The sequence below is a fragment of the Brassica rapa genome, chromosome A05 (assembly GCF_000309985.2).
Source record: "Brassica rapa cultivar Chiifu-401-42 chromosome A05, CAAS_Brap_v3.01, whole genome shotgun sequence".
In the NCBI taxonomy this organism is placed as follows: domain Eukaryota; kingdom Viridiplantae; phylum Streptophyta; class Magnoliopsida; order Brassicales; family Brassicaceae; genus Brassica; species Brassica rapa.
This window is the reverse complement of record NC_024799.2, coordinates 4,450,136-4,474,471: the sequence shown is the minus strand read 5'-3', so window position 1 is coordinate 4,474,471 and position 24,336 is coordinate 4,450,136. Positions and strand designations below refer to the sequence as shown.

Genomic DNA, 24,336 nt, shown 5'->3' with positions numbered 1-24,336 from the left:
TATCTACTTTTGAAGATTGTCATTTAAATTTGGACCTATTCATCTCTTTTATCAAAACAAAAATATTATGTTGTACCTAACATCTATTTGTGTGTGATATATATATATATATATATATTAATATATAAATTATAATCTACCTAATGAAATCTAACTAAATCATATATTTGATTTTTCTCCCACACACGATTGGTTTGAAAAAATGGGTATTGGTTTGGCAAATGACATACATTCGTATCACTTCAAATATTAACTTAGTTTATTACTTTCATAATGTGTTGCAAATAAAAATAAATTTCACAAAAATACAGGTACATTTTATTTAAATATTTAATAAATATCAACTATATTTCATATTACTTCAGAATTTCTAATATAACTGAAAAAAATTACTTCAAATTTTCTAAACATGTAATCAACAATTTATATAAAATGTGTCTTTTCATAGCATATTAAACAAATTAACCAAATTATAAGAACTTATTCAAAAATTACAACACATCAAATATTTTATACAAGATTATGATCAAAAGAGATAACACTAAATATATTTTTACGAACAATTTAAGTTTTATGAATAAAATCCCGCCAGTTCAGGCGGGTCCGGATCTAGTGATATTTTAAAACAATACTTATCCACATGAAACTAAATTCCAACTCGCTCATATTTAAGTACAATATGTTAGAATAACTTCATTTTAGTATATAAAGTTGCCAAAAGGAAAATATTCCTCGTGTTAGTTTGATGTCAACATCCATTGATACAAAATATGGTTAAGAGACAAATGAAGAAATGAAAATAATAAGGAATAATTTTCTTTGGTAAGCCATAATTAATCATATGATGGTCCAGACTCTAGGTGTCAAATGAAGGAAATTTGGCATATGAGTCAATATAAAAAAAAACTAACATCGAATATATACAAATATAGTAAACTCATACGTAATGCATAAATTACAAAATAATATAAGTATATTGTTACATGTTATAAAAATATAGATATTTCACATGTTATTAAGCAATATATATGTATATATATTTTAAAATATATAAAAAGAAAGAAAATTAATCTTATGAATATGATCAATGATAATAAAAAGATAAATTGAAATTGGCATGCATATACTCTGCCAAAGAAGGATTAAAGGAATTAGTAGGTCACATGTCTAAGAAAGGAAGTTTTAGTTAATATTTTTTTTTTTTGCTAAATGCTAAATATCATTTCAGAAATGAACTGTTGAAACTTACAAGATGCGTTAAACAAACTGGAAACCTCTAAAACTTACTTTCATGGCAAAAAAAAGTAAAAACATGAAAGCAGAAACAATCTAACTTGAAACCGTTCTGATTTGGAATGAACAGGACATCAAGTATCAGTACAAACTTGTAGTAGCCGGATGGAAGGTTGAGCCGAGACAAGCATGAAAGGAGAGACCCGAAGACCTAGAACACGAGGAACACAACGCTAGTGGGAAGTGGATTCAACGGCCGCCTGCACAAATTGCTTTCCTCCGAGGAGCAGAAACAGAACCGCTCAAGGACAGTCCTCTACGTCCGGGGTGGGAAGGAACTAAACCAGGAATTTAGCAATAGACGGGACATCACACACCACGAGTGCTTAATAGCGCTCAACCAAATCGACCGCACTCGCCCTCTAAGTCGGTACAGAGTAAGGGGCGGCATCACCACCTCCCGAGTCTTACTACCTCCTCCAACCGCAAAGTATTACCCGATTCTCCAAGAAAACGAAGAACCTCCACAACCAGCTCGAATAAACCTGCAATTCCAATCTAAACTAACAAGCAATGCCAACACCAATAACAAAGGAGGGGAGAGGAGCTAAATTAATGCATCACTCAATAGTTAATCGACTTATCTTGACTCAGCGGAGTGACAGAGATGACCCTATCGCATCCAGTCCGAGGTCCCGAGACATCTAGCTCAGCCGACACGTACCCGGTTAGCCTTTGGAGGCAGAGACCAAAAGCGACATTTATTTTCCAATACGGTGAGAAGAGTCAGGAGTGACAAAAGCTTTGGTGAAGAGGAGGATGAAGCAGCGGCACAGTCGCTAGAGACACCGCGTCGTGAATCCTTCTCAGCTTCGACGAATTGAACATGTCATCTACGAAGACAACGACCAGAAGCAGAGTCACAACACCAACAGATCTTCACGCTGGAGATGGATTTGGATATGACGGGGTCGGCAAGAGCCCTCTCACAGCGCCAAACGGCACCGGAGAGCCAATCGGGAGAAAGGCGAAGGAAGATGTGAAACTAGGTTTGGGAAAAAAATTGTGGGCGCGTGTAACGCGCAATGATCTTTAATATTCACCCGATTCGTTTTAGTTATTATCATTACACATACTAAGTAGGCTAAAACATGCGCCTTGTAAATTTATATGAAAATTATTTAAGAAAAATCGTATAGAAATTTTTTATATTATTGACGAATTAATATATTTGGCCCTTAAACAAATTTTTAAGAACTTTTTGTTAATTACATAATTTGTTTACTAATGAAATGATCATATTTTTAAAAATATTTTAGGTCAAAAAATTATTTATCGCATAAAAACCTAACGTTTAGGTCGAAGAATCTCATGCCTACTATTTGGTTACAATGAAACTATGTCAGCTCGGTTTTATATCATGATTTAGCAATTTAAAAGTTAATTATGGTTATGAGAAGTTTACATTCACGTGTCAATCTTATCTATCTTTAATATTTTTCTTCTTTTTGTGTCATTTTGGTTATTGCTTGATATAAATATTGATTTTTATTATCTCTTTCTTTTATTTTCGCCTGAGATTTAGAAAATGTTTAAGATTAAAAATTATTAAAGAGATAAATACTTAGGTTAAGATATGCGCCTTGTGCAGAATAAATACTTATTTTATATTTTTCTGCATAATATGAAATAATAAAATAATAATTATATATAAATAACTAAGAAATCTATTACTATTATGTGATAAATTGGCTTGCACATATAAATCAAATGACCGTTCTTGTTTATTCGCCATTTAAGAATAAATAAATAAAAAATATCAATCTTATCTATCGTATATGATATATAATTAAATTTAAATGATATGAAGTATATATATTAACATAAACACCTATTAAAATAAAATTATTTATTTATATGATTTTAGTATCATTGTATCTTATTATAGAAAAAAATTTAAACATTGATCACAAAAGTTATGTGAGACTTTTAACAGTTTTAGTAATTTATACTCGTTTTAAAAAATTCAAAATACAACTTATACAAAAAAACTAAAATTTTAATATATGATTAATGTAATTGTGTAATTTATTTTAATAGTAAAGAATTAAACAAAAATTATAGAAAGCATACAGATTATTAGCAAATCTTCATTATTAAAAATCACTAATTACTATATATATCATAATCACATTAGGTAATTCCGTAGATTTTGATTAAAGAAATAATACATAATAAATAATCACATTACTTTAGTTAATATCATATGATATCTTATAGTTGGTATTAAATGTTTTTAGTGAGATAAAAATCGAATTGGACCAACATGTTTTTCAATTTCAATGTAAGGCTGACACATATGATTAATTAGCTACCTAATTGATTAACACATAAGCAAAAAATATTTTTTAATTATTACAAAATTGAGTTTAATCTTTTCAAATGTTCCTCAATTAATATATAGGGGATCTGTAGCGATCAATTTATATATTTCACGTATCATTTCCAGACGAGTTACCATATAACAAATAATTTTATTGTCTGATAGTTTTTTTAGTGCTTGGCATTTTTAGTCTTATATCATTGTTACTATACACCAAGTAATTTACAAACGTAGTAGTATACAAGCTTTATACCATATAATTTAGTGACATTTGTTCACTTACAAACAAACTATAAATATGGGAAAGCAATATTTAAGCAATCCTTTAAAACCTTATAATTCATTTTTTTCCATCACAAACACATATAGAACTCTTGTAAATATTTAAACTTATTTAAGTTTTGTACACTTTGGATCATTTTAGGTTTTCCATAATATTCTACCAATCAGAAGTTCAAAGTTTTCACTAACCATGGGCGTTTTTTGTTCGGATTCGGATCAATTTTATCAGGTTCATGTTCTTCCGGTTTTAGAGATTTGTACCTATTTAAGTATTTGTAAATATTTATTTATGTATAGAGTCGGTTTCTCTTGGTTCTGGATTGGTTCGACTCTAAATATTTTATACCTATAAATACTCCAAAAAGGAGAATAATTCGCTTTTGGTTCCGGTTCGGTTCTTTGATCCAAAATCGGTTAAAATTTAGTTGAAACCCATAATGTTTATCTAATTTTTTTAAAAATAACCAAAAATAAATTATTAATAATTGAAACAAAACATTTTAAGACACATTATTTTGACATTTCATTTTTTTTTCATATTACTTGAGAATGTTACAACATAATAATAGAGATTGTGAAAAATTCATTACAATTAAATCATAAACTAAAAGGTAGAAAATAAATTACATGGAGTCATAATTTTAGATATTCATGCTTTTAAGTCGGTACAGATCAGTTTTTATTGGGTTAGGTCTACTCGGGTCGGTTCTTATTGGATCGAATCTATTTGGATCGGTTTTTTTTCGGTTCGTATTCTTTCGGGTAGAGGAATTTGAGACTTATTTAGGTACTTGTAAATTTTTGGTTTTATTTCGGATCAGATATTTTTATGCCGGTTCCCGTTTTGGATTTTTGAGTCTGGGTAAAATGTCCATATTTAGTTTTCATTTATCTCAAAGCACCCAAAAGAATAAAAAAAATTGAGCATTTATATATATGTCAGACTAACAAAAAAAAAGTAGAAACTAAAGTAAGATGAGTGGCACATGTATCATGATCAAAACTATACCTATGCAAAAATTATATGGTCCAAAATATAATCTGAAAAGTACAAACTCTCGTTACACTAGTTATCAAAAATAAAAATACATGCTAAGAAGAATAAAGAAAAATTTAAGGTTTATTATAGTCTGTGTAAGCCAAGTATTAATGACATCAATACTAGCTAAAAGTGAGTCAGTCTTATAGAATAAGGTCTTCATTCTCTTACTCTTTGTCATCTTCAAAACCCTCTTCACACTTGACAAATCATTTCTCTGCTTGTTCATCTTGTCTATCTTCATCTTCTTTCTTGTCTTTTTGTCAATGATCTCTCAATCTCAACAAACATTCGACCATGGAAAAGATGATCACAATCCAACCAATTGTGATCACTTATCAAACTTCACAACAAATGGATACCTTGTCTTCAAGGTATCCTCCAAAGGCTGTAGAGATTTTACCAAAGTTCAAGATGCCATAGATGCCATTACTCCGTCAAGACAAGTCAAAAATCTCATCCTAATTGACTTTGGAATCTACATGTAAGTGCATATATTCATTCATGTTCTGTTTATGATAATCTTTGAATTTTTTAACATAAAAGATGCTAATGAAATTCATGAATTTGTTAGGGAAAGAGTCCTTGTTTCCTCAAACAAGATGAACTTATCGGATTTTACTAACATATATAATAATCATGATGCATAGATACAAACAAAAAATATTGAGATATAGATTATTTCTATAAGAAGTCACATTCATGTCTAGTTTCCAAACAAGACCATATTCCTATATACAATAGAGTTCATGTGTTTAATTATCTTCCTCATTCTATACCTATATACTTTAATATTTTTAAAAGTATAGTTAATCTCTGAGAAAATTTTACCAATCTACATAAGTAAAACAAAATTACTTATGTGTCACAAATCGTAGTCACTGCTTAACTAAGACCATGTGTATAGTTAAAATTTTAATACTCTTCGTCTTCTTCACTTATTTGGTATAACTATTATTAGTAAATTATTAGTTTGGTTCTAAGTCTTAAACTTTTGATTTCACCATTTGTTTGCTTATTTTTGCTCATATTTTGCTTATTTTTCTCATTTTTCCTAAATATTTGTTTATTTTATTCAACTTACTTTTTTCATTTTTTCTTATCTATAAGTGACCAACATGGGGATGAAGTATCACACACTTTCCGAGATGAAACAACAAAACAAAAATGTTAATTGGATGATGTTAACAACCAATTTCATGCTTTTCATATTAATAAAATAATTGATTGATTAAATTTGTTAATGCTTTTCTATAAGTTACATCGATCAAGTTCAAAGATTAAGTAGAGTTTCAACTCACTCTTATTATCCAAATTTGGAGACTGAGAGTTTTGTCACTCCAAACAATCTTTAATAATCGCTCTAGATTCACAATCATGATGAAGACCATAATTCATTTTCATTACTTTGTTTTACAATACTTATAAGTATAGTATAGCATTTAAATAAACATGGGGTCCATGATCATAAAACTGAACGAAACAATGCTAGATATAAAATTAACTTTGAACAAATCTTGTCTCTATTCTTACAAAATGTTAAACTTTGAGCCTAAACGAACAAAACTCTCATTTGAATGGTTCATCTGAGTTCTGAAACGAACAGTTCCTTGGAGAGATGATTTCTGATATGTAAGTATTCGAGAATACAACAGTTGATAATTTTGGTATAAGAAGACAAACTATATGGTTTCTACTTTAACATTTGTTATTGGCTTATTGCATGTATTCAAATGTATCTATTAATTATGTTTGGTGGAAAACCTTGATATAAAAAAACAAACTAGACCTGCGAAAATTATTAACTCGTATTAACTCACCTGAAAAGTGATTGTGGCAACTTGATAATCTCACAGGTGTGATATTAGTATGTTATGGTTTTCTAGAAAACTAATACACAATTTCACTACTCAGAATTTAACAATCTTGGTATAGCAATACAGATTTGGCCAGCGAAAATTAAACAAGCTTGCTTAATCGAATAAATAATTTCTATTTTCGGTTAAGGGTTTGCTTTAAGCAATGATTTTTGGTTTGGTTTGAATCGTTTGATGATCGGTTAGTTATATTTTACCTTATAAAAAAATTATAACTAAATCCTACCGGTTTGACTAAACTGAAATCACATTCCAATTTCGAACCAAATTAATTGAATTTAATCTATTACCTAAAGTTATAACCAAATTAAACTAAAATCAAACCGTAATCAGAGTTTGGTAAAATTTAGAGAGAGCAAAAACAAATTAGACTGCTTATCAAACCGAACCGAACCAAATTTCAGTTTGATCAATTTCATTAGATTTTGTGCGAACCGAAATAACCAAAAATCAAATCACTCGAACCGACCTTACCGTCTAAACCGAACTCGCAGCTAATCCCAAGCTCTGCAAGGTTAAATAAACCAAATAGATAGATTATAAATAGCTCTTTAGTTTAGATTCCAACCGCCAAAAGTTATGAGTTCAAGCTTCAAATCCAAGAAACATCAATGCCTTGTCTTCCTCAAACTCTGTTCCTCCATCAAACATCTCTTACAGATCCATGCCCAAGTCCATCTCTCTGCTCTCCAGTCCGACAGCTTTATCATCAGCGAGCTTGTACGTGTTTCTTCACTATCTCACTCCAAAGACCTCACCTTTGCTCGAACCCTTCTCCTTCACTCCTCCGATTCGTCTCCTTCCACTTGGAACATGCTCAGCAGAGGTTACGCTTCAAGTGATTCCCCTGTAGATTCGATTCGGATCTACTCCGAGATGAAACGACGACGAATCAAACCCAACAAGCTCACGTTTCCGTTTCTTCTCAACGCTTGCGCTTCCTTTCTGGGGCTCACGGCGGGGAGACAGATACAAGTCGACGTTTTGAAACATGGGTTTGATTCCGATGTGTATGTCGGGAACAATCTGATTCATTTGTACGGTTCTTGTAAGAAAACTTCGGATGCTAGGAAGGTGTTCGACGAAATGCCTGAGAGAAACGTTGTTTCTTGGAACTCTATTATGACTTCTTTTGTCGAGAATGGTAAGTTTAATTTGGCGAATGCGTGTTTTTTGGAGATGATCGGTGCACGGTTCTGTCCTGATGAGACGACAATGGTGGTTTTGCTCTCTGCTTGTGTCGGTAACTTGAGCTTGGGGAAGTTGGTGCATTCGCAGGTTATGGTGAGAGAGTTGGAGTTGAACTGTAGACTTGGTACTGCGCTTGTCGATATGTATGCAAAGTCTGGTGGGTTAGAGTATGCTAGGTTAGTTTTCGAGAGAATGTGTGACAGAAACGTTTGGACATGGAGTGCGATGATCGTAGGGTTAGCACAAAATGGATTTGCGGAGGAAGCTCTTGAGCTTTTTACCAAGATGAAGAAGGAATCATCGGTGAGACCAAACTACGTGACGTTTCTCGGTGTTCTATGCGCTTGCAGCCACGTGGGATTGGTGGAGGAAGGGTACAGATACTTCAGCGAGATGGAGAGAACACACAAGATCAAACCGATGATGATTCACTACGGGGCGATGGTAGATATCTTGGGACGTGCAGGTAGATTAAACGAGGCGTATGGCTTCATAAAGAAGATGCCTTTTGAGCCTGACGCGGTTGTTTGGAGGACGCTGCTCTCTGCTTGCAGTGTCCATCACGATGAAGATGGGGAAGGGATTGGAGAGAAAGTGAAAGAGAGGTTGATTGAGTTGGAGCCAAAGAGGAGTGGCAATTTGGTGATTGTGGCGAATATGTTTGCGGAAGCGAGGATGTGGGATGAGGCAGCGGAAGTTAGGAGAGTGATGAAGGAGAATAAGTTGAAGAAGATAGCTGGGGAGAGTTGTCTGGCTCTGGGAGGGTCAGTTCATAGATTCTTCTCAGGGTATGATCCTCGTTTTGAGTATGTATCTGTCTATGAGTTACTAGATTTGTTCAAGTTGCATTTGATAAGTGACAATTATATGGTCAGTGATTCAAATTCATTTTCTTGACTTGTAGAGACAAAACTTGTTCAAAATTTAACATTTTGTAAGGATAATGAATGGCTAGGAAAGTTTTTTCTTATAATCTATAAGTTTTATGAAGTACCAACCGTCATGTAAAACTTTCATGTATTTACAAAAATTATTTATCTAATCATAAATTACAAAATATATAATCAGTCACAATGTATTACTTTTCTTTCAGACACGTTATAAATGCAATCACAATGTAATTGAAATCTATAGGAAGTGTAAAATTAAAATTGGAAATATGAATGGATGTGTGATTGGAGCTACAATTAAAAAAAAACGTAAACAATGGAAATATGGTATATCCAACAGAACATTCTCAATTCATGTCTTATATAGTTTCACAAATATATTTTATTTTAAAAAAAAATCAGTTGCAAAAAGTCAAATCAAAAGCATTGTTATTGATTTCTGCTTCTAGTGTTGCATTAGTTTTATAGTGACGTATGAGATACATACTCTTAATTATTGTTTTGGACGAGTTTCAATTATGTAAATTAATACTTTTAGAGCAGTTTTTTCCAACAAGGAACTCCAAATTTTTACTAAGTAATCCATTAGTTTTATCACTTAGGCTAACCAGTCGCTGGTAGGTTTCATTTGACTCAAAAGGATCAAACTGAACTAAACTCAGGATTCATAATGAAAATAATTTCTAAAATGTTATAAACAATCATAAATGAAATACAAAGAGAGTGGTTTACACTAGAGTTCCAAAAGTACTAACGACCAAAGTAAACAAAAATCAGCCACTCTCACATAGAAACATCCACTGATGCATATTAACGTGAATCAACAACATAACAATTGATCATCACCAAAGTAATTAATATGGTGATTATTCTGTGTTTAATAGTTTATGTATCTATCTTAGGTATAGAATACGAACCAGAATAACAAAGACAAAAAATGCATGCCCGATATTTTAGTTATTTGATGGTTTGTAGGCATCGCATACTTATGATCCATCTTAGGATTTATGAACTTCCACACTTGTGTTTTTTTTTTGTTTAATTTCGTAGGTATTGTATTATTAATGTATTCATTAAACAAAATAACTAATGAAATCGGATCCCATTTTCTTAAAGAAGCAAGAAAGTAAAGCAAAATGATTTATGACAAAAAGGTATATTCATGTGAGTGTGATTGAAGCTGAAGTGAAAAGTAGCTGTGGAAATATGGCATATCCCTTGGAAGATTCTCATATTTCTCAACCCATCATTTTGTTTTTCAAATGTAGAGTGAGGATGTAAAATATTGCTGAGACATGCATGTAGACTATGTGTGCGAGTCTATAAAGAGAGCATAAAAGCATCAAAGGAAACCCTCTTCCACAACACCAATATGACGGTGGTGTTGGCTCTTCTATGAAGAACCTAGGGAAGCTGAAACCCGCTGTCTCAGCAAGCGGGTTCTCCTATCTATGTGAATAGGGCAACTCGATCGGATCCTTTGGCATTTCTTTCTAAGTGGGACTGAAGAAGATGATGTGTGTATCTTCTTCCCTTTGAGAGTTCTTTTCAACTTGTGTTGTGGTTTATAGTTTTACTTCCCCTGGTTTGTATTATTTGCCTTTTAATGTTTTTTTTATATTTTCTCTCCAGTCTCCATCTGTGTGCTTGTGCTATATATCTGTTATAAAACTTGATACTATCCTATCGTTTATGAGTGATGCTGAATTTTGATTTGTAATGTTTTCACTGTATTTTATTTTATTGTTGAACTAGTCCCCTCATTAATATAACTTCTCTTCTATGAACCTTTTTGTTGGATTTATTTGTAGAAACACAAATATACTATTTTATCAAAATAAGGTTTGTTTTTAACTTTCATAATAAGTAACCTAATTGGGTTGTAGTGAAAAATACGTTAAACAAATAATCTAATACCTACTATATACAATGATAAGCCTTGTATTGACTGAATCCAAGTAATGGGGGTGATTGGTTGGACTGTAATTTTAGAAAATTTACTTTAGAATTTAGTCTGTAAAATTTTTTGATTTAGCTTTAACGGATGTAGCTTTAAAATTTCCTACAGCTAAAAAGATGAGGCTTTAGAAAATAAGATTTTTACAACCATTTTTTGTATATTTTTGCTGTAGTTTTAGTTTTTTGGTTGTAGCTTTAAAAATTAAGATAAAACATGATTGGTAGTAATTAAGGTTGTAGATAAAAATTAAAGCTAAAGTCATTTCCTAAGCACAACCAATCACCCCCAATATATTCTAAAAAAAATCATTCGATGTTAACATTACATGGATTTTTGCAAAGGTCAACAAAATATAAGAGAGTTACACTCTATCTGGTTCTGTGAAGGTTACAAGATTGTCCTAGGGAAAATCAATTACTAGGAGAGTGTTCTTACCAGTTCATCTCATTTCTGAGTCAAAACATCTCACTTAGCATCTCTGAGCACCAAAACCACTAGATGATATAATACACAGCAGCAGCCGCTAGAGATGTGTTCCAAATGACTGTTAGTTCATGATGATGTTGATTGAAAGTAAAAGCTTTTCCTATACAAGAACCAACCAGGGAATGTCGTTGTTAATCAGAATCAGAATCTGAATCTTCACTCGCTTCTGGAGTCTCCAAATTACAGAAACGAGCCGAGTTTCTGAGGGAAAATGATCTGCTCGCCTTTGGAACCATTGTTCTCTTTCGTTTTAAAGAAAAGCCGTTAGCAGCAGTAAGCGTCTCAAACAACTCCCCCATCTCCATTTTCTTCCTCAAGCCATTGTGTTCGTCCATGAACCTTCACAGAACCAAATTAAACATAAGATTCTACCACAAAAGTAAAAGAGAACGGTGTCTCCCATCTGATTAGAGCAAGAGAATGAGAATCATTTTGATACAGTATGCAACAACATTTGGTATCAAAACAGCACCTTTCTCGTATCGCTTTGAAGGCGTCTAGAGTTGCATAAGCAAGCCCAGTTTTTGGATCTCTGTACCTGTCTCACCCATAAAACAAACATTAGATAATGCTAGTTGTTACAATGCAGAGCTAAAACATAGTTAGCTTCTTTACACAGAGCTAAAAAGAATCTAGTTGTGTTCGTTCCACGAGTTCTTTATGTACAAAGTAGAAGAAGAGAAAAGTTCTCACTTGGCAGGTAATCCAGTAATCACACATACAGCTTTTTCTGGATCTGCAAAAGAGAAACCAAACTAAAGTAAATCTAGAGATCAAATGGATTATAGGTAACAGAACTCACTTCTGTTCATCTACAAACACCACTTACATGGAACAGACTTGGTGGAAATCTCTGAACTGAATGATGCACCATTACAAAACTCTAAATAGTTGCATCCTGCAAGTAAAACCGCTTTCATGATTTCTACTTTTTTCTGAAAAGAACCAAATGAGATGAGAGAACACTATCTTAACAGGAGAGCTTACCATCTTTTGAAAGAAACCGAACCTGAGGACCCTTGTAAACATCTTTATGCACGATAGCTTTCTTTTTCACTTCTTCTTCCCTTGCCAATACACGTTCTAAATTCCTCAAGTTCATGATCTCTGCACAAAAAAAAAATACTTTAACCATCCAAGTCTCTGAATCTGATATAGAAACAGATAATAAAACTCAAACCTGTCTGAGCAGCTTCCAGAAGCATCTCTTCTTGCGTCATCCGCTTCTCCTCTCCTACTTTCTTCCTTATTATCGGCTAAAACAAGCACATAAAACGAGTTCAAACCTTTGTGTAGCCATTAGTGAAAAATAGCTAATGCACAAGAAAAAAAAAAAACCTTTGTTGTGGCTTGTATAGCAGCACGCAATGCATCTCGTTCAGCTTGTCTCACAATCACTGAAGTCCGAGTAGACTTTCTTATGACCTTCTCACTTTCCATATCTTCTTGTGTTTCATTCGGTTCCTTTTCATCTTCTTCTTCCTTGTCTCCCATTTCTTCATCTTCATGAGCGTCTTCGAGCTTCGAAACTAGCTTCTTCTTCTTGTTCTTCTTTGGAGCTGTTTTGCCAGGGTAAATCAACCGCTTCTTTGGCACATCCCTGCAACAAGAGAGATGATATAATACATAATAGCAATCGTAAGATGAACTTTGGAGGATGGTTCAAACTCAAACCTCTCTTCTTTTTCATTTTCTGCTACTGCTTCAGGTTCAGGCTCCTATTCCCCCATAAGGCAAACAAGAAAGGACGTTTTAAGAACACTTTGATGAATAAAAGTACTTAATATTCAACAAGACAAGGAACAAAGTAGTTACATCGTCATTGAAGTCGCTGTCAAACTCATCAGCAACTTCAGCTTCTGCTTCATAGTTATCATCATGCTCTTCCTGCAGATACCAAGATATATAAATACACAATCTGTAGTAGCAACTACACATAAGAGGGTATATAAAGAGAACCTCTTTAAGAGCTTCTTGATTCCAAAACTGTTCATCTTCTTCTACTTCGTCATCGAGCAGCTTGGTCATTCTACAAAAACACAATTAAAGATTCCACACAATCTCAGAGTGAAGTGCAACCCTTTTCTCTAATTAGTTTCGAGTGGGTTGTTCCTTACCGTTTACCCCGTGTAGCTCGGGTTGTACGATCCAAGAACACCATTTGCTCTTCTTCTTTATCGCTTTCCATTGATATAACTAACTTGCTCCTGCAAAGTTCACTACTTTAACGAAATCTGACAACACACAGAAGGGAATCGAGATAAGAGTCTTTAAAGAAGCTTACGGGTTGCGAGTTTCGGATTCAAAGGATGAAACTTTATGAGGTTGGAGGAGTTTCTTCGACGAGCACGTTCCTCGCCGGTGACTCGCCGCAATGTGATTAAACTCTTTCAGATGGTTTGGATCTCGTGCAGCTATAGTTAATGGGCTTTATGTATTATTGGGCCTTCTAATACAGCAATTTAAAAGCCCGTGTTATATTAGTCACCACTATTGAAACTACAAATCTTCTTCGTGCATGTGAAAAACTGTAGGATGTCTAGTTGACAAAAAAAAAAAGAGTTTGTAGGATGTGTAATGGTTGTCATGTTTCTGATTTTCCGATCTTTCATTTATTAGATTAGTCATCACATTTAAAACTAAAAAGTAATGGTTATTGTTGATGAGTTTTCCGCAAGAAACTTGGGAGACAAGGAAATGACAAAAGGTGATGTGTTCTTGACCAAGGAAGAAAAAGAGAGAACAATAACAAATTGCTTTATTCGTTACAAACACACAAAGTACTTAAAATTAATAGTTTTCTATGGACAAAACACACATATGTTGATGAAAAATGAACTCTCACATTGATAGCGATAGTTTGAAAAAAATTAATTAATATAAAATGATGTAACTATCCGCCAATTATCTTTAAACCCATGCTAAATCTGAATTTGACTAGATCCATATTTTTAATCCATCAACTGTCGAGAAACGCCCATAGCATCAAGCGAATCTACAGTCTCTTGTCATTCTGGCAAACCAGCTTCTTGATATGGAATCTTCACATTCTTCAGCCTAATAGGAAACCCGGACTGGGTGGTCCGGCTTACGACATTCTTAAACCTCGCTGTGTTGTGAGGCGTCGAGACAATCGTTACCGCCACACCGCGCTGAGCCAAGAGCCGTGCTATCAACCATGTGGATCATGTGGCCTTGAACATCAACGGGAAGAACAAAGTGAATACTAGGATGGAATTGTTGGGTTATTCTGAAGCCATGAAGAATTCTCTTAAGTGTTTTGGTCTTATTTTGATTTGTCGGGTTTCTCATGAAAAAAGGAAAAAGAAAAGGTTAGAGAGTCAAGGAAAGAGAGAAAGCGATGTTTGAGAGAACATGTAAGCAAATTGGCTTATTGCTTAGGGAGCCACGTTCCGTGGCGGCCCACTCACATGTGTTCTTTTGTACTCATAAACCACAAACAAATAAGAGAATATCTTCATGAGTACGTCGAAAACAAAGTGAAAAGTGTTCACAGCCGCAAAATTAACGAAAAAAATCAAACGTGGGTTCTCTATTTATCTCTTTGGACAACTACATATTCTACATATCAAAATTCAAAAATAACATCTGAAAAACAAAATAAGTGATAAAAACATAACTTATTTTGACAGATAATATTTTGGTAAATCGTTAAAAAATTAAACTAACTAAATAAATGTAAGTAAATTTTTTTTTTGTTTTTTTGATAAGTATGTGAATCTCATTAAACGAATAATGAAGCAGAGAGATACAATCGGCTTTGACGAATCTAATCCTAATGTATCTAAGTCGCTAAGTCAGAAGACAAAGCAGATGTGTGTTAGGTAGCCATAAAAAAAAATAAAAAAGACTAACTAAGACAAAGAAGGTTCAAGCACAACCATACAGAAGCACTGAAGCTTAGCTAGAACATTACAATTTCATGGACAACACTTAGCTAGCAGGAGACCAATGTGTTTCTCTTGAAGCCGGGACCTGCTTCAAAATCACATTGCACATAAGAGAACACAACCGGAGAACGGTCTGAGGGACCGCAGACCATCCCTAAGGCAACTCCGACAGAGGGACAGGCGAAGCAGGGTCGGCAAGTCTTGGTCCGTCCATCGCTACTGGTGAAGTTTACTCCAGACGTTGCAATCTCAAGAAGATGTCAGACCGTCCTCTAGGAATCCAAACTGACACAGAGAAACCGGCTGATGAAGTACAGGTGAAGTACTGGCTGGTGGAAGCGGAGGTTTTAACGGCTCGACTTCGGTCCCACCACACTAGCAGAGCACAAAGGAATCCAGTCGCAGAGCATCAAGAGAGGCAGGGGACAGTAGCAATCTTCCTTCTGAAGCTTGAAAGCGGAGGAGCAGGAAGCCCCTACAAGGATATAGCAGAGTAACAGAATGAAAGCTCCAATCAAACCCGAGACCCCAGACAGTTCAAAGCCCAACATAACACCATGGTGGTTGTCGAGAAATCATACCCAAGAAGAAGTCCCCAACGATAAGCCTTTATATCGTCTTTTCAACTTGAAACAAGTGAGGGAAGTTCTTACCAAAGCAGCCAGATGAGGAGACAGGGGGTGACAGTGGAAGCAGCGAACAGACCAGAACGGCGAAGGCAGCGACGCTACACCACTCCGGCGGGCACTCCGAGAGAGATCTGACCCAGATCTGCTCAAGGTCAAACCCTAGATCTACCATCAAGACGGCGCCTCCTTCTCAGATCCGACTAGCCACGACCTCGCCATCACTCCAGGGAAGCTGTAGACGCCCACAGACTCCAATTTAGGACGCCGGATCCGGCCGCAACCCGACGAAGAACAGAGTAGATGAAGCAAGGAGGAAGGGGCAGAGTCGTAGCTGGAGAAGGGGAAGGCTGGACACACGGGAGACAGGGGTGGCGACCGACGGGTAGAGACCCTCCGTCGGCCACCGGAAACTGGAGACAGAGAGGCTGAGTCGAGAAGAGGAAGTCGGAGATGATATCTTGCATATTTGCATTGTTTTATCCATTCATCCATGAGCATTTTCATCATATAGATTAGGATTCAGACATGTTTAGGTTGCATTTTGCATACATGAGTCTCTATTAGGTACTGGAGTACCACATGAGGTTATTTGGAGCTCAAAAGAGGTGAAAAGAGTGATCTTTGGACGAGCACAGCCGGAGCGACCTCTCGGAGCGACGGCATGAGGTCGCTGTGCACCACATCCCGGAGCGACTCATCCAGAGCGACTGCACAAGGTCGCTCGCATTTTCACGTCTGGAGACACACATTTACACCTCGGAGCGACCTTCCAGAGCGACGTGCTGAAGTCGCTCCCGAAGCTCAGAGCGACCATACCAGAGCGACAGGGAGAAGTCGCTCGCGTTTTCATCACCCGGAGATGCTCAGAACGAGCCCGGAGCGACCACTCGCAGCGACACAGCGAGGTCGCTCCCGAAGCCTGGAGCGACTTGTCGGAGCGACGGGCTGAGGTCGCTCCGTGTTTTGTTTCTGCTCGAACTTGTGATTTCTCAAGGGCATTTTGGTCATTTCATTATGCACGTTTTTATTTTCTAAACCTATGTTTTATTACTCTGTAAGCCACCAGGAGGCAGATGATCTTTTGTTCTGAGAAAAACCACCAAAAACCTTTGGAAAGGGATCTCTTTGAATGAATTGATCAGTTTGTTATTGAAATTCTGTGTTCCTTTTATTTCATGTATTTCTCTACATGATTAATCTGAAATCCAATATGGGTTTAAGAGGAATCATGGAGATTAGTGAGTAATCACCTTTTGAATTCATGGGTTAGGGAGATTAAGGGTGATTAGGTTAGAGCTAGGATGTTTTAGTGTAGATCATTCATATTTCCTTGCTAGTAGAGTAATCATAATGCATCTTCTGAGTTGGCCACTCAGTTGTTGATCCTTAGGCATTTCTCACCCGAAAGGTGTTCGATGAAATGCCCGAGACAACTCTTCTAGGCTTTTAGTATACTTTGCCAAAGACATTTGTTGTTAAAGGTACTAAGATAGCTAATAGACTTGTTAGTAATGATTGCTTTCATATTATTCAACCAAAGACATTTGATGTTTGAGATATGTTAGCAAATGAGCATTCATCTAGACATAGAGCTTGCTTAGAATTGTGTCTAGGCTTAAGGTTGATAGTTTGATTGATCATCTGCCATCCTTAGTTCGATACTTGATCACCCAAGGTCTAATCCCTATACCCATGAGTTCTCTTTTCCTTTAGTCAAGAAAGTATCATTCTGTTATTGCTTTCTAGTTTTAGTCATAGTTTAAAACCCATCTAAATCATTGGTTGCACTTAGATTAAGTGAGTACTTGCATTCTCAGTGATTTGATATCCCTCAGAACTGGTTCGACAATCATCTATACTACAACATTTGTCTTAGGAGCCTTGAAAACTCCTAACATCAAATTGGCGCCGTTGCCAAATTCTGAGTAGATTTGAACATTGAGATTTAGTCACTTGCTTGAGACTAAGTCATTTTTATTTTCTTTTGTTACTGACTCTTCTTCACCTCCCTTTAATCTACAGGTGTATGAACTTGAGGAGCAGGGGTCCATCAAACCTAGTTCCAAGAGCAGCAGACATCAGGGCTTTAGAGAGAGAGTGTACTAGAAAGAGAAGAGAAGAAGAACATCAGGCTCAATTGCAGAGACTGAACACTGACATGGGAGACGTTCATCAAGAAGATGCAGGCGTCAATGGCGCTAACAACAATGGCCCACCTAACCAACAGCGAGCAGCTCGACCCATTGGCACTTACGACCGTCCAAACATTCATGGTCATAGATTGGGAATCCGAGCACCCGCTGTGGCAGCCAACAACTTTGAGATCAAGTCAGGACTCTTCAACGTGATCGAGAACAACAAGTATCATGGCTTGGCTCTAGAGGATCCATTTGATCACTTGGACAGGTTCGACAGCTACTGTGGGTTGTCAAAAACCAATGGTGTGTCCGAAGATGCCTTAAAGCTCAAGCTATTCCCTTTCTCTTTGGGGGATAAGGCACGTCAGTGGGAGAAGTCTCTACCCAGTGACTCCATCACTACTTGGGATGACTGCAAGAAAGCATTCTTGGAGAAGTTCTTCTCTACTTCAAGAACTGCTAAGCTGAGAAACGAGATTTCCAGCTTTCAACAGAAGAACTTGGAAGGCTTCAGTGAAGCCTGGGAGAGATTCAAGGGCTACCAAGCTCAATGCCCACACCATGGCTTTTCTAAGGAGAGCTTGCTAAGCACATTCTACCGTGGTGCTCTTCCTAAGTACAGAGCCAGACTGGATACAGCTAGCAATGGGTTCTTCTTGGGGAGAACTGAGGAGGATGCAGAAGAACTGGTTGACAACATGGTAAAGAGTGATGCAGTCTACAGTGGAGACCACGACAGAAGCAGTAGAACTGAGGATAAGCAAACGAGGAAGGAGTTGAAAGCTCTACAGGATAAGATAGACATCCTCCTTGCTGATAAAGCTACCCAAGAGCAGCTGCACTTTGTCGGCAACCCAAGCCAAGAGACACCAGCTATTGTCCATGAATTTGAGGGTTTGGAAGGTCAGGAAGAGCTGTGTTTCATCAACAACAATGGTAGCTGGTACAAGAAAGAACCCAACTTTCAGTACAACAACTACCAACAGAAGTCCTATTCCAACAACCAGCAGAGTGGCTATCCGCGAAGAAACAACCAGCAAGGCAGCTATCAGCCTCAGCAAAACCCCTCGTCTGGTTCCTCTGCTCCTCAAGAGAGCAGCACTGATACCTTACTGAAGCAAATCTTGGAGTCTCAGACTAGAAGTGAGAAGCAAGTTGGTTATGAGTTGAAGAACCTTCATTCCAAGATTGATGGGAGCTACAATGAGCTCAACAACAAATTCTCACACCTTGCTTCTACAGTCAGGAATTTAGAGAATCAATTTGCTTCCATGAACACTCACCAGAATCGCCAGCAAGGATCTCTACCTGGAAAGTCTGACCAAAATTCCAAGGAGGCCAAAGCTATCACCCTTAGGAGCGGTAAGCAGTTACCTCCTAGAACCCTCACCAAGGATGCTGAGAAATTAGGTGAGGGGGTTGCCATCAACATAGATGATGAAGTGGTGATTGTTGATGAGAAGATCAATGACGAGATCTTGGAGAAGATAGTGGAAGCCAAAGGTAAAGGAAAGGTTGGAGAGGAGAAGAAGACAGTAAAGGATGGTGAAGTTGTTACTCCAGCAAATGAAAGTTCTTTTGTTCCTCCTCCCTATGAACCCAAACTTCCATTCCCTGGTAGATTCAAGAAGCAGCTGCTAGAGAAATACAAAGCCCTGTTTGAGAAGCAAATGAGTGAAGCTCAGGTTGCAATGCCCATCATCGATGCGTTCATGTTGATTCCTCAATACAACAATTTCCTGAAAGATGTTGTAGCTGCAAAGAAGAAGAAGATGGAAAGCATGATGAATCTTACCCATGAGTGCAATGCCATCATCCAGAGGCTTGATATTCCAGAGAAATTAGAGGATCCAGGAAGCTTCACACTACCTTGTGCTCTTGGACCTATGGTATTTGAGAAAAGTCTCTGCGATTTGGGAGCTAGTGTCAGCTTGATGCCTTTGTCTGTTGCAAAGAAGCTTGGATTCACTCAGTACAAGAAGTGTAGACTCTCTTTGGTGTTAGCTGATCGTTCAGTGAAGTACCCTGTGGGCATCTTAGAGGACCTCCCTGTGAAGATTGGAAGGTATGAGATACCTACGGATTTTGTGGTGCTTGAGATGGGTGAGGAGGCTCAAGATCCATTGATTCTAGGAAGGCCATTCTTAGCTACAGCTGGAGCTATTGTTAATGTGAAGGAGGGCACGATTGATCTCCATTTGGGTAAAGAGAACATCCTCTACTTTGACATCAAGAGGAAAATGAGGAAACCAACTGTGTTCGGGCAAGCCTTCTACATTGAAGAGATGGGCACTCCTGCTGATGAGCACCTTGAAGAGTTACCACCTGAGGACGACGAGGAGGGAGCATCTCCCTCTACTCATTCCCTATAGAAGGTAACCCACCACACTCCCTTGTATATACCATTTCATTTTTGCATATTAGTCTTCTTTTTGGTATCTCTCTCTACTTGACGACACAGAGACTATGTAACTCAAGTTTGGGGGAGGTACCAAGTATTTGATCATGTTTGCTTTGATGTTGTTTCATTGAGTCATGCATTGCATACCTATTTGCATAAAAAAAAAACCAATCATTTAGTTTGCATCATTTGCATTTTTAGGAGAGTCTAGAGCATATAGGTTGCATTCACTTGCATTGGGAGCAATGATTTTGAATGCCTTGTAAAGAACACTACGTTGCACCTGAGTAGCTTTTGCACCTCTCAAAAAGACTTGTATGTTTCGAGCCTTGAAAACTCTTCCTGAAACTTGTTGATTGCTGAAACTCAGTCTTTGAAGCCAACTACAACCTTATTAGAAATGAATGAACTTAATGCTTCTTGCTTAGGGTCCCTTGTGTACTGAGTCATGGCTATACACACTGGAGTTGTCACATCTTTTATGCCAATCTTTTTGACAAACTCTAGTGGTAGACCACTCCCAAAACCTTTCCTTCCTTTTAAGCTTTCATTGTTTGATGAGTGAGGCCTTCTTCGGAAAGTCTTACATGCGCATAATGTTGAGAGTATCGGGAACGACAATGCTTGATCTTCATTTTTGCTAGATTGGACACTCTTTTGTCTAGCTATAGGTGGGAGGGTGAGTGTTGTGATCATGATTTGGGAGAAATGAAAAATAAAAAGGATAGACTCTTTGTGCTTAAGTGAATTGATTTTCTGGGATAAGTAGAGAACCTCTAGCTCTAGTTTTGAAAAGTCTTGGCCCCCAACCTAAAAAAAAAAAAAAAAATATATATATAAAAAAAAAAAAGAAATCGAAAAAAAAAAAAGAAAAGAAAGAAAAGGGGGCTAGCAAAGTTGTTAGGAGCTAAGAAATGTTTTGAGGTTGTAGAAAAATCCCTTGTAGATTTCAAAAAGAAAGAGTTAAAGTCCTTAAGATCTTTTGGTGAGAGATGTGAGTTGGGTTTGACATTTGGGAATGATTGTGTAATGATATGTTTGGGAAAAGGGTAGAACAATGGAGATTGAGCATTGTATGCATGAGTTGGTCCCTTTCTTAGATATATTATGTGCAATGTCAAGGCTACTTGTTTTGAGAGTAAACCACCTTAAAGATCATATGTTTTGAACCTCTTGAATCACTTGAATAAAAGCCTTCCCTTACCCAACCAAATGACTTGGACCAACTGACCATTTGCAAGAATTCACCTGATGTTTTGTGCTTAATGAATGTGAGAGTTGGTTGATTTGAATGTGTGGATGCTTGATGATGAGTGTAAGAACAAAAAGAGTTAAGATAGGCCTAGAGAAGCTAGAGTGTAATAAGAGAGTGTGCTAGTTGTGTTTCTTTTGGCTATGTGCTCCCACCTTCAACCTCTCTTCCTATGAGTTCTAGAAAGTTCACTTGTGGACAAGTAAAAGAACAAGTTTGGGGGAGTTGATATCTTGCATATTTGCATTGTTTTATCCATTCATCCATGAGCATTTTCATCATATAGATTAGGATTCAGACATGTTTAGGTTGCATTTTGCATACATGAGTCTCTATTAGGTACTGGAGTACCACATGAGGTTATTTGGAGCTCAAAAGAGGTGAAAAGAGTGATCTTTGGACGAGCACAGCCGGAGCGACCTCTCGGAGCGACGGCATGAGGTCGCTGTGCACCACATCCTGGAGCGACTCATCCAGAGCGACTGCACAAGGTCGCTCGCGTTTTCACGTCTGGAGACACACATTTACACCTCGGAGCGACCTTCCAGAGCGACGTGCTGAAGTCGCTCCCGAAGCTCAGAGCGACCATACCAGAGCGACAGGGAGAAGTCGCTCGCGTTTTCATCACCCGGAGATGCTCAGAACGAGCCCGGAGCGACCACTCGCAGCGACACAGCGAGGTCGCTCCCGAAGCCTGGAGCGACTTGTCGGAGCGACGGGCTGAGGTCGCTCCGTGTTTTGTTTCTGCTCGAACTTGTGATTTCTCAAGGGCATTTTGGTCATTTCATTATGCACGTTTTTATTTTCTAAACCTATGTTTTATTACTCTGTAAGCCACCAGGAGGCAGATGATCTTTTGTTCTGAGAAAAACCACCAAAAACCTTTGGAAAGGGATCTCTTTGAATGAATTGATCAGTTTGTTATTGAAATTCTGTGTTCCTTTTATTTCCTGTATTTCTCTACATGATTAATCTGAAATCCAATATGGGTTTAAGAGGAATCATGGAGATTAGTGAGTAATCACCTTTTGAATTCATGGGTTAGGGAGATTAAGGGTGATTAGGTTAGAGCTAGGATGTTTTAGTGTAGATCATTCATATTTCCTTGCTAGTAGAGTAATCATAATGCATCTTCTGAGTTGGCCACTCAGTTGTTGATCATTAGGCATTTCTCACCCGAAAGGTGTTCGATGAAATGCCCGAGACAACTCTTCTAGGCTTTTAGTATACTTTGCCAAAGACATTTGTTGTTAAAGGTACTAAGATAGCTAATAGACTTGTTAGTAATGATTGCTTTCATATTATTCAACCAAAGACATTTGATGTTTGAGATATGTTAGCAAATGAGCATTCATCTAGACATAGAGCTTGCTTAGAATTGTGTCTAGGCTTAAGGTTGATAGTTTGATTGATCATCTGCCATCCTTAGTTCGATACTTGATCACCCAAGGTCTAATCCCTATATCCATGAGTTCTCTTTTCCTTTAGTCAAGAAAGTATCATTCTGTTATTGCTTTCTAGTTTTAGTCATAGTTTAAAACCCATCTAAATCATTGGTTGCACTTAGATTAAGTGAGTACTTGCATTCTCAGTGATTTGATATCCCTCAGAACTGGTTCGACAATCTTTTATACTACAACATTTGTCTTAGGAGCCTTGAAAACTCCTAACATCAGGAGAGGAAAGAGAAAAGAGAGAAAAAGGACTCTCTCTCACCTCTCTCTACTAAACCATTTAACAAGTGATAACATTTAAAAGCCGTAAGCTAAAATATATATATATATATATATATATATATATATGGTAAGATCACCTCCAATGGTGATTTTTAACAAAATCTTTAACATTAAATTTATTATAATAAACTGTGGAACCCTTTATATTTAAAAATATGTGCCAAATTAATTTTTAGCTAAGGATTAATCTTCCATAGATTTTTTACTGTGCACGAGTTCTATCGCCACGTGGAAACCCATGATTGGTTCTCTTTTTTTTTTTTTAACTGACTAAAAAATAAAAATAATAAACTAATAAAAAAATTTACCTTGGTTATGGAGAGAGAGTATCAGCATTGCTGATGCTCTAATAAAGCTCCACGTTGACGGGGGCGGTGGGGAAATGGGTCCTGTCAAATTCACACGGAAACAAATAATCTGTTGATAAGTCTGAGCTCTGAGGAGCTGCTAGGAGAAATATCAAAGTTGAACTCCTCAGAAGCCAGGACCACCTAAACAGCTGTTTCTACACTCTACTACACTTCAAAATATTTGAAAGAGATCATAATTTAAAAAATAGCAAATAACTTTTAGACAGTTTTACATATTTTCATTGAACTGTTAAGAATACCCTTGGTTTCTTAATATAATGTGTTCTTAACATAGACGTCTACCGTTGTCGCATAAGTTATGCGGCATAACCATGCGATCTAGGTATAACAATGCCTCCCATGCACGCTTACGTAAAATATATACAATATCAAGATAATAAAGCACCTGCTTAGATGATTTAAATAGGAGATTATTGAATCAACTAAATGTCCACATAAAAAATAACATGTTATGGCGGAAAATCACACACGTGACACGTACGATACTAGGATTATAGTGAAAGAAGAAACGACGTTCAATATGTGCTTGTTGTCAACTCATGATTAGCATTTGGCTG

General features: G+C 36.7%; 2 protein-coding genes, 1 long non-coding RNA gene and 1 other non-coding gene across 5 annotated transcripts; 2 read left to right on the top strand and 2 right to left on the bottom strand.

Moving 5' to 3' along the window:
* Positions 1-3,307: 3,307 nt before the first annotated feature.
* On the top strand, positions 3,308-10,682 carry LOC103867260 (pentatricopeptide repeat-containing protein At2g36730). The gene has a single exon (XM_033290920.1). The coding sequence runs from the start codon at positions 7,394-7,396 to the stop codon at positions 8,900-8,902; it is 1,509 nt and encodes a 502-aa protein (XP_033146811.1). The 5' UTR covers positions 3,308-7,393; the 3' UTR covers positions 8,903-10,682.
* A 464-nt stretch (positions 10,683-11,146) lies between these two features.
* Positions 11,147-13,766, bottom strand: LOC103867259 (SWR1 complex subunit 2). Of its 2 annotated transcripts, none has more exons than XM_009145311.3 (12): positions 13,626-13,766; positions 13,459-13,548; positions 13,301-13,370; positions 13,157-13,228; positions 13,016-13,059; positions 12,680-12,941; positions 12,522-12,597; positions 12,329-12,448; positions 12,171-12,239; positions 12,035-12,077; positions 11,814-11,879; positions 11,147-11,680 (listed from the first exon to the last, which is right to left on the bottom strand). In XM_009145311.3, the coding sequence occupies exons 2-12, from the start codon at positions 13,527-13,529 to the stop codon at positions 11,473-11,475; spliced, it is 1,101 nt and encodes a 366-aa protein (XP_009143559.1). In that variant the 5' UTR covers positions 13,530-13,548; positions 13,626-13,766; the 3' UTR covers positions 11,147-11,472. The 2 variants fall into 2 exon arrangements, with proteins under 2 accessions (XP_009143559.1, XP_033146812.1); XM_033290921.1 differs by having other exon boundaries at positions 13,459-13,559; positions 13,606-13,709.
* Positions 13,338-15,230, top strand: LOC117133887. The gene is made up of 2 exons (XR_004457929.1): positions 13,338-13,555; positions 13,607-15,230. It is a non-coding gene; the product is annotated as an uncharacterized LOC117133887 (long non-coding RNA).
* A 3,250-nt stretch (positions 15,231-18,480) lies between these two features.
* LOC117134550 lies at positions 18,481-18,587 on the bottom strand. Its single transcript, XR_004458734.1, has one exon. It is a non-coding gene; the product is annotated as a small nucleolar RNA R71 (small nucleolar RNA).
* Positions 18,588-24,336: the final 5,749 nt, after the last annotated feature.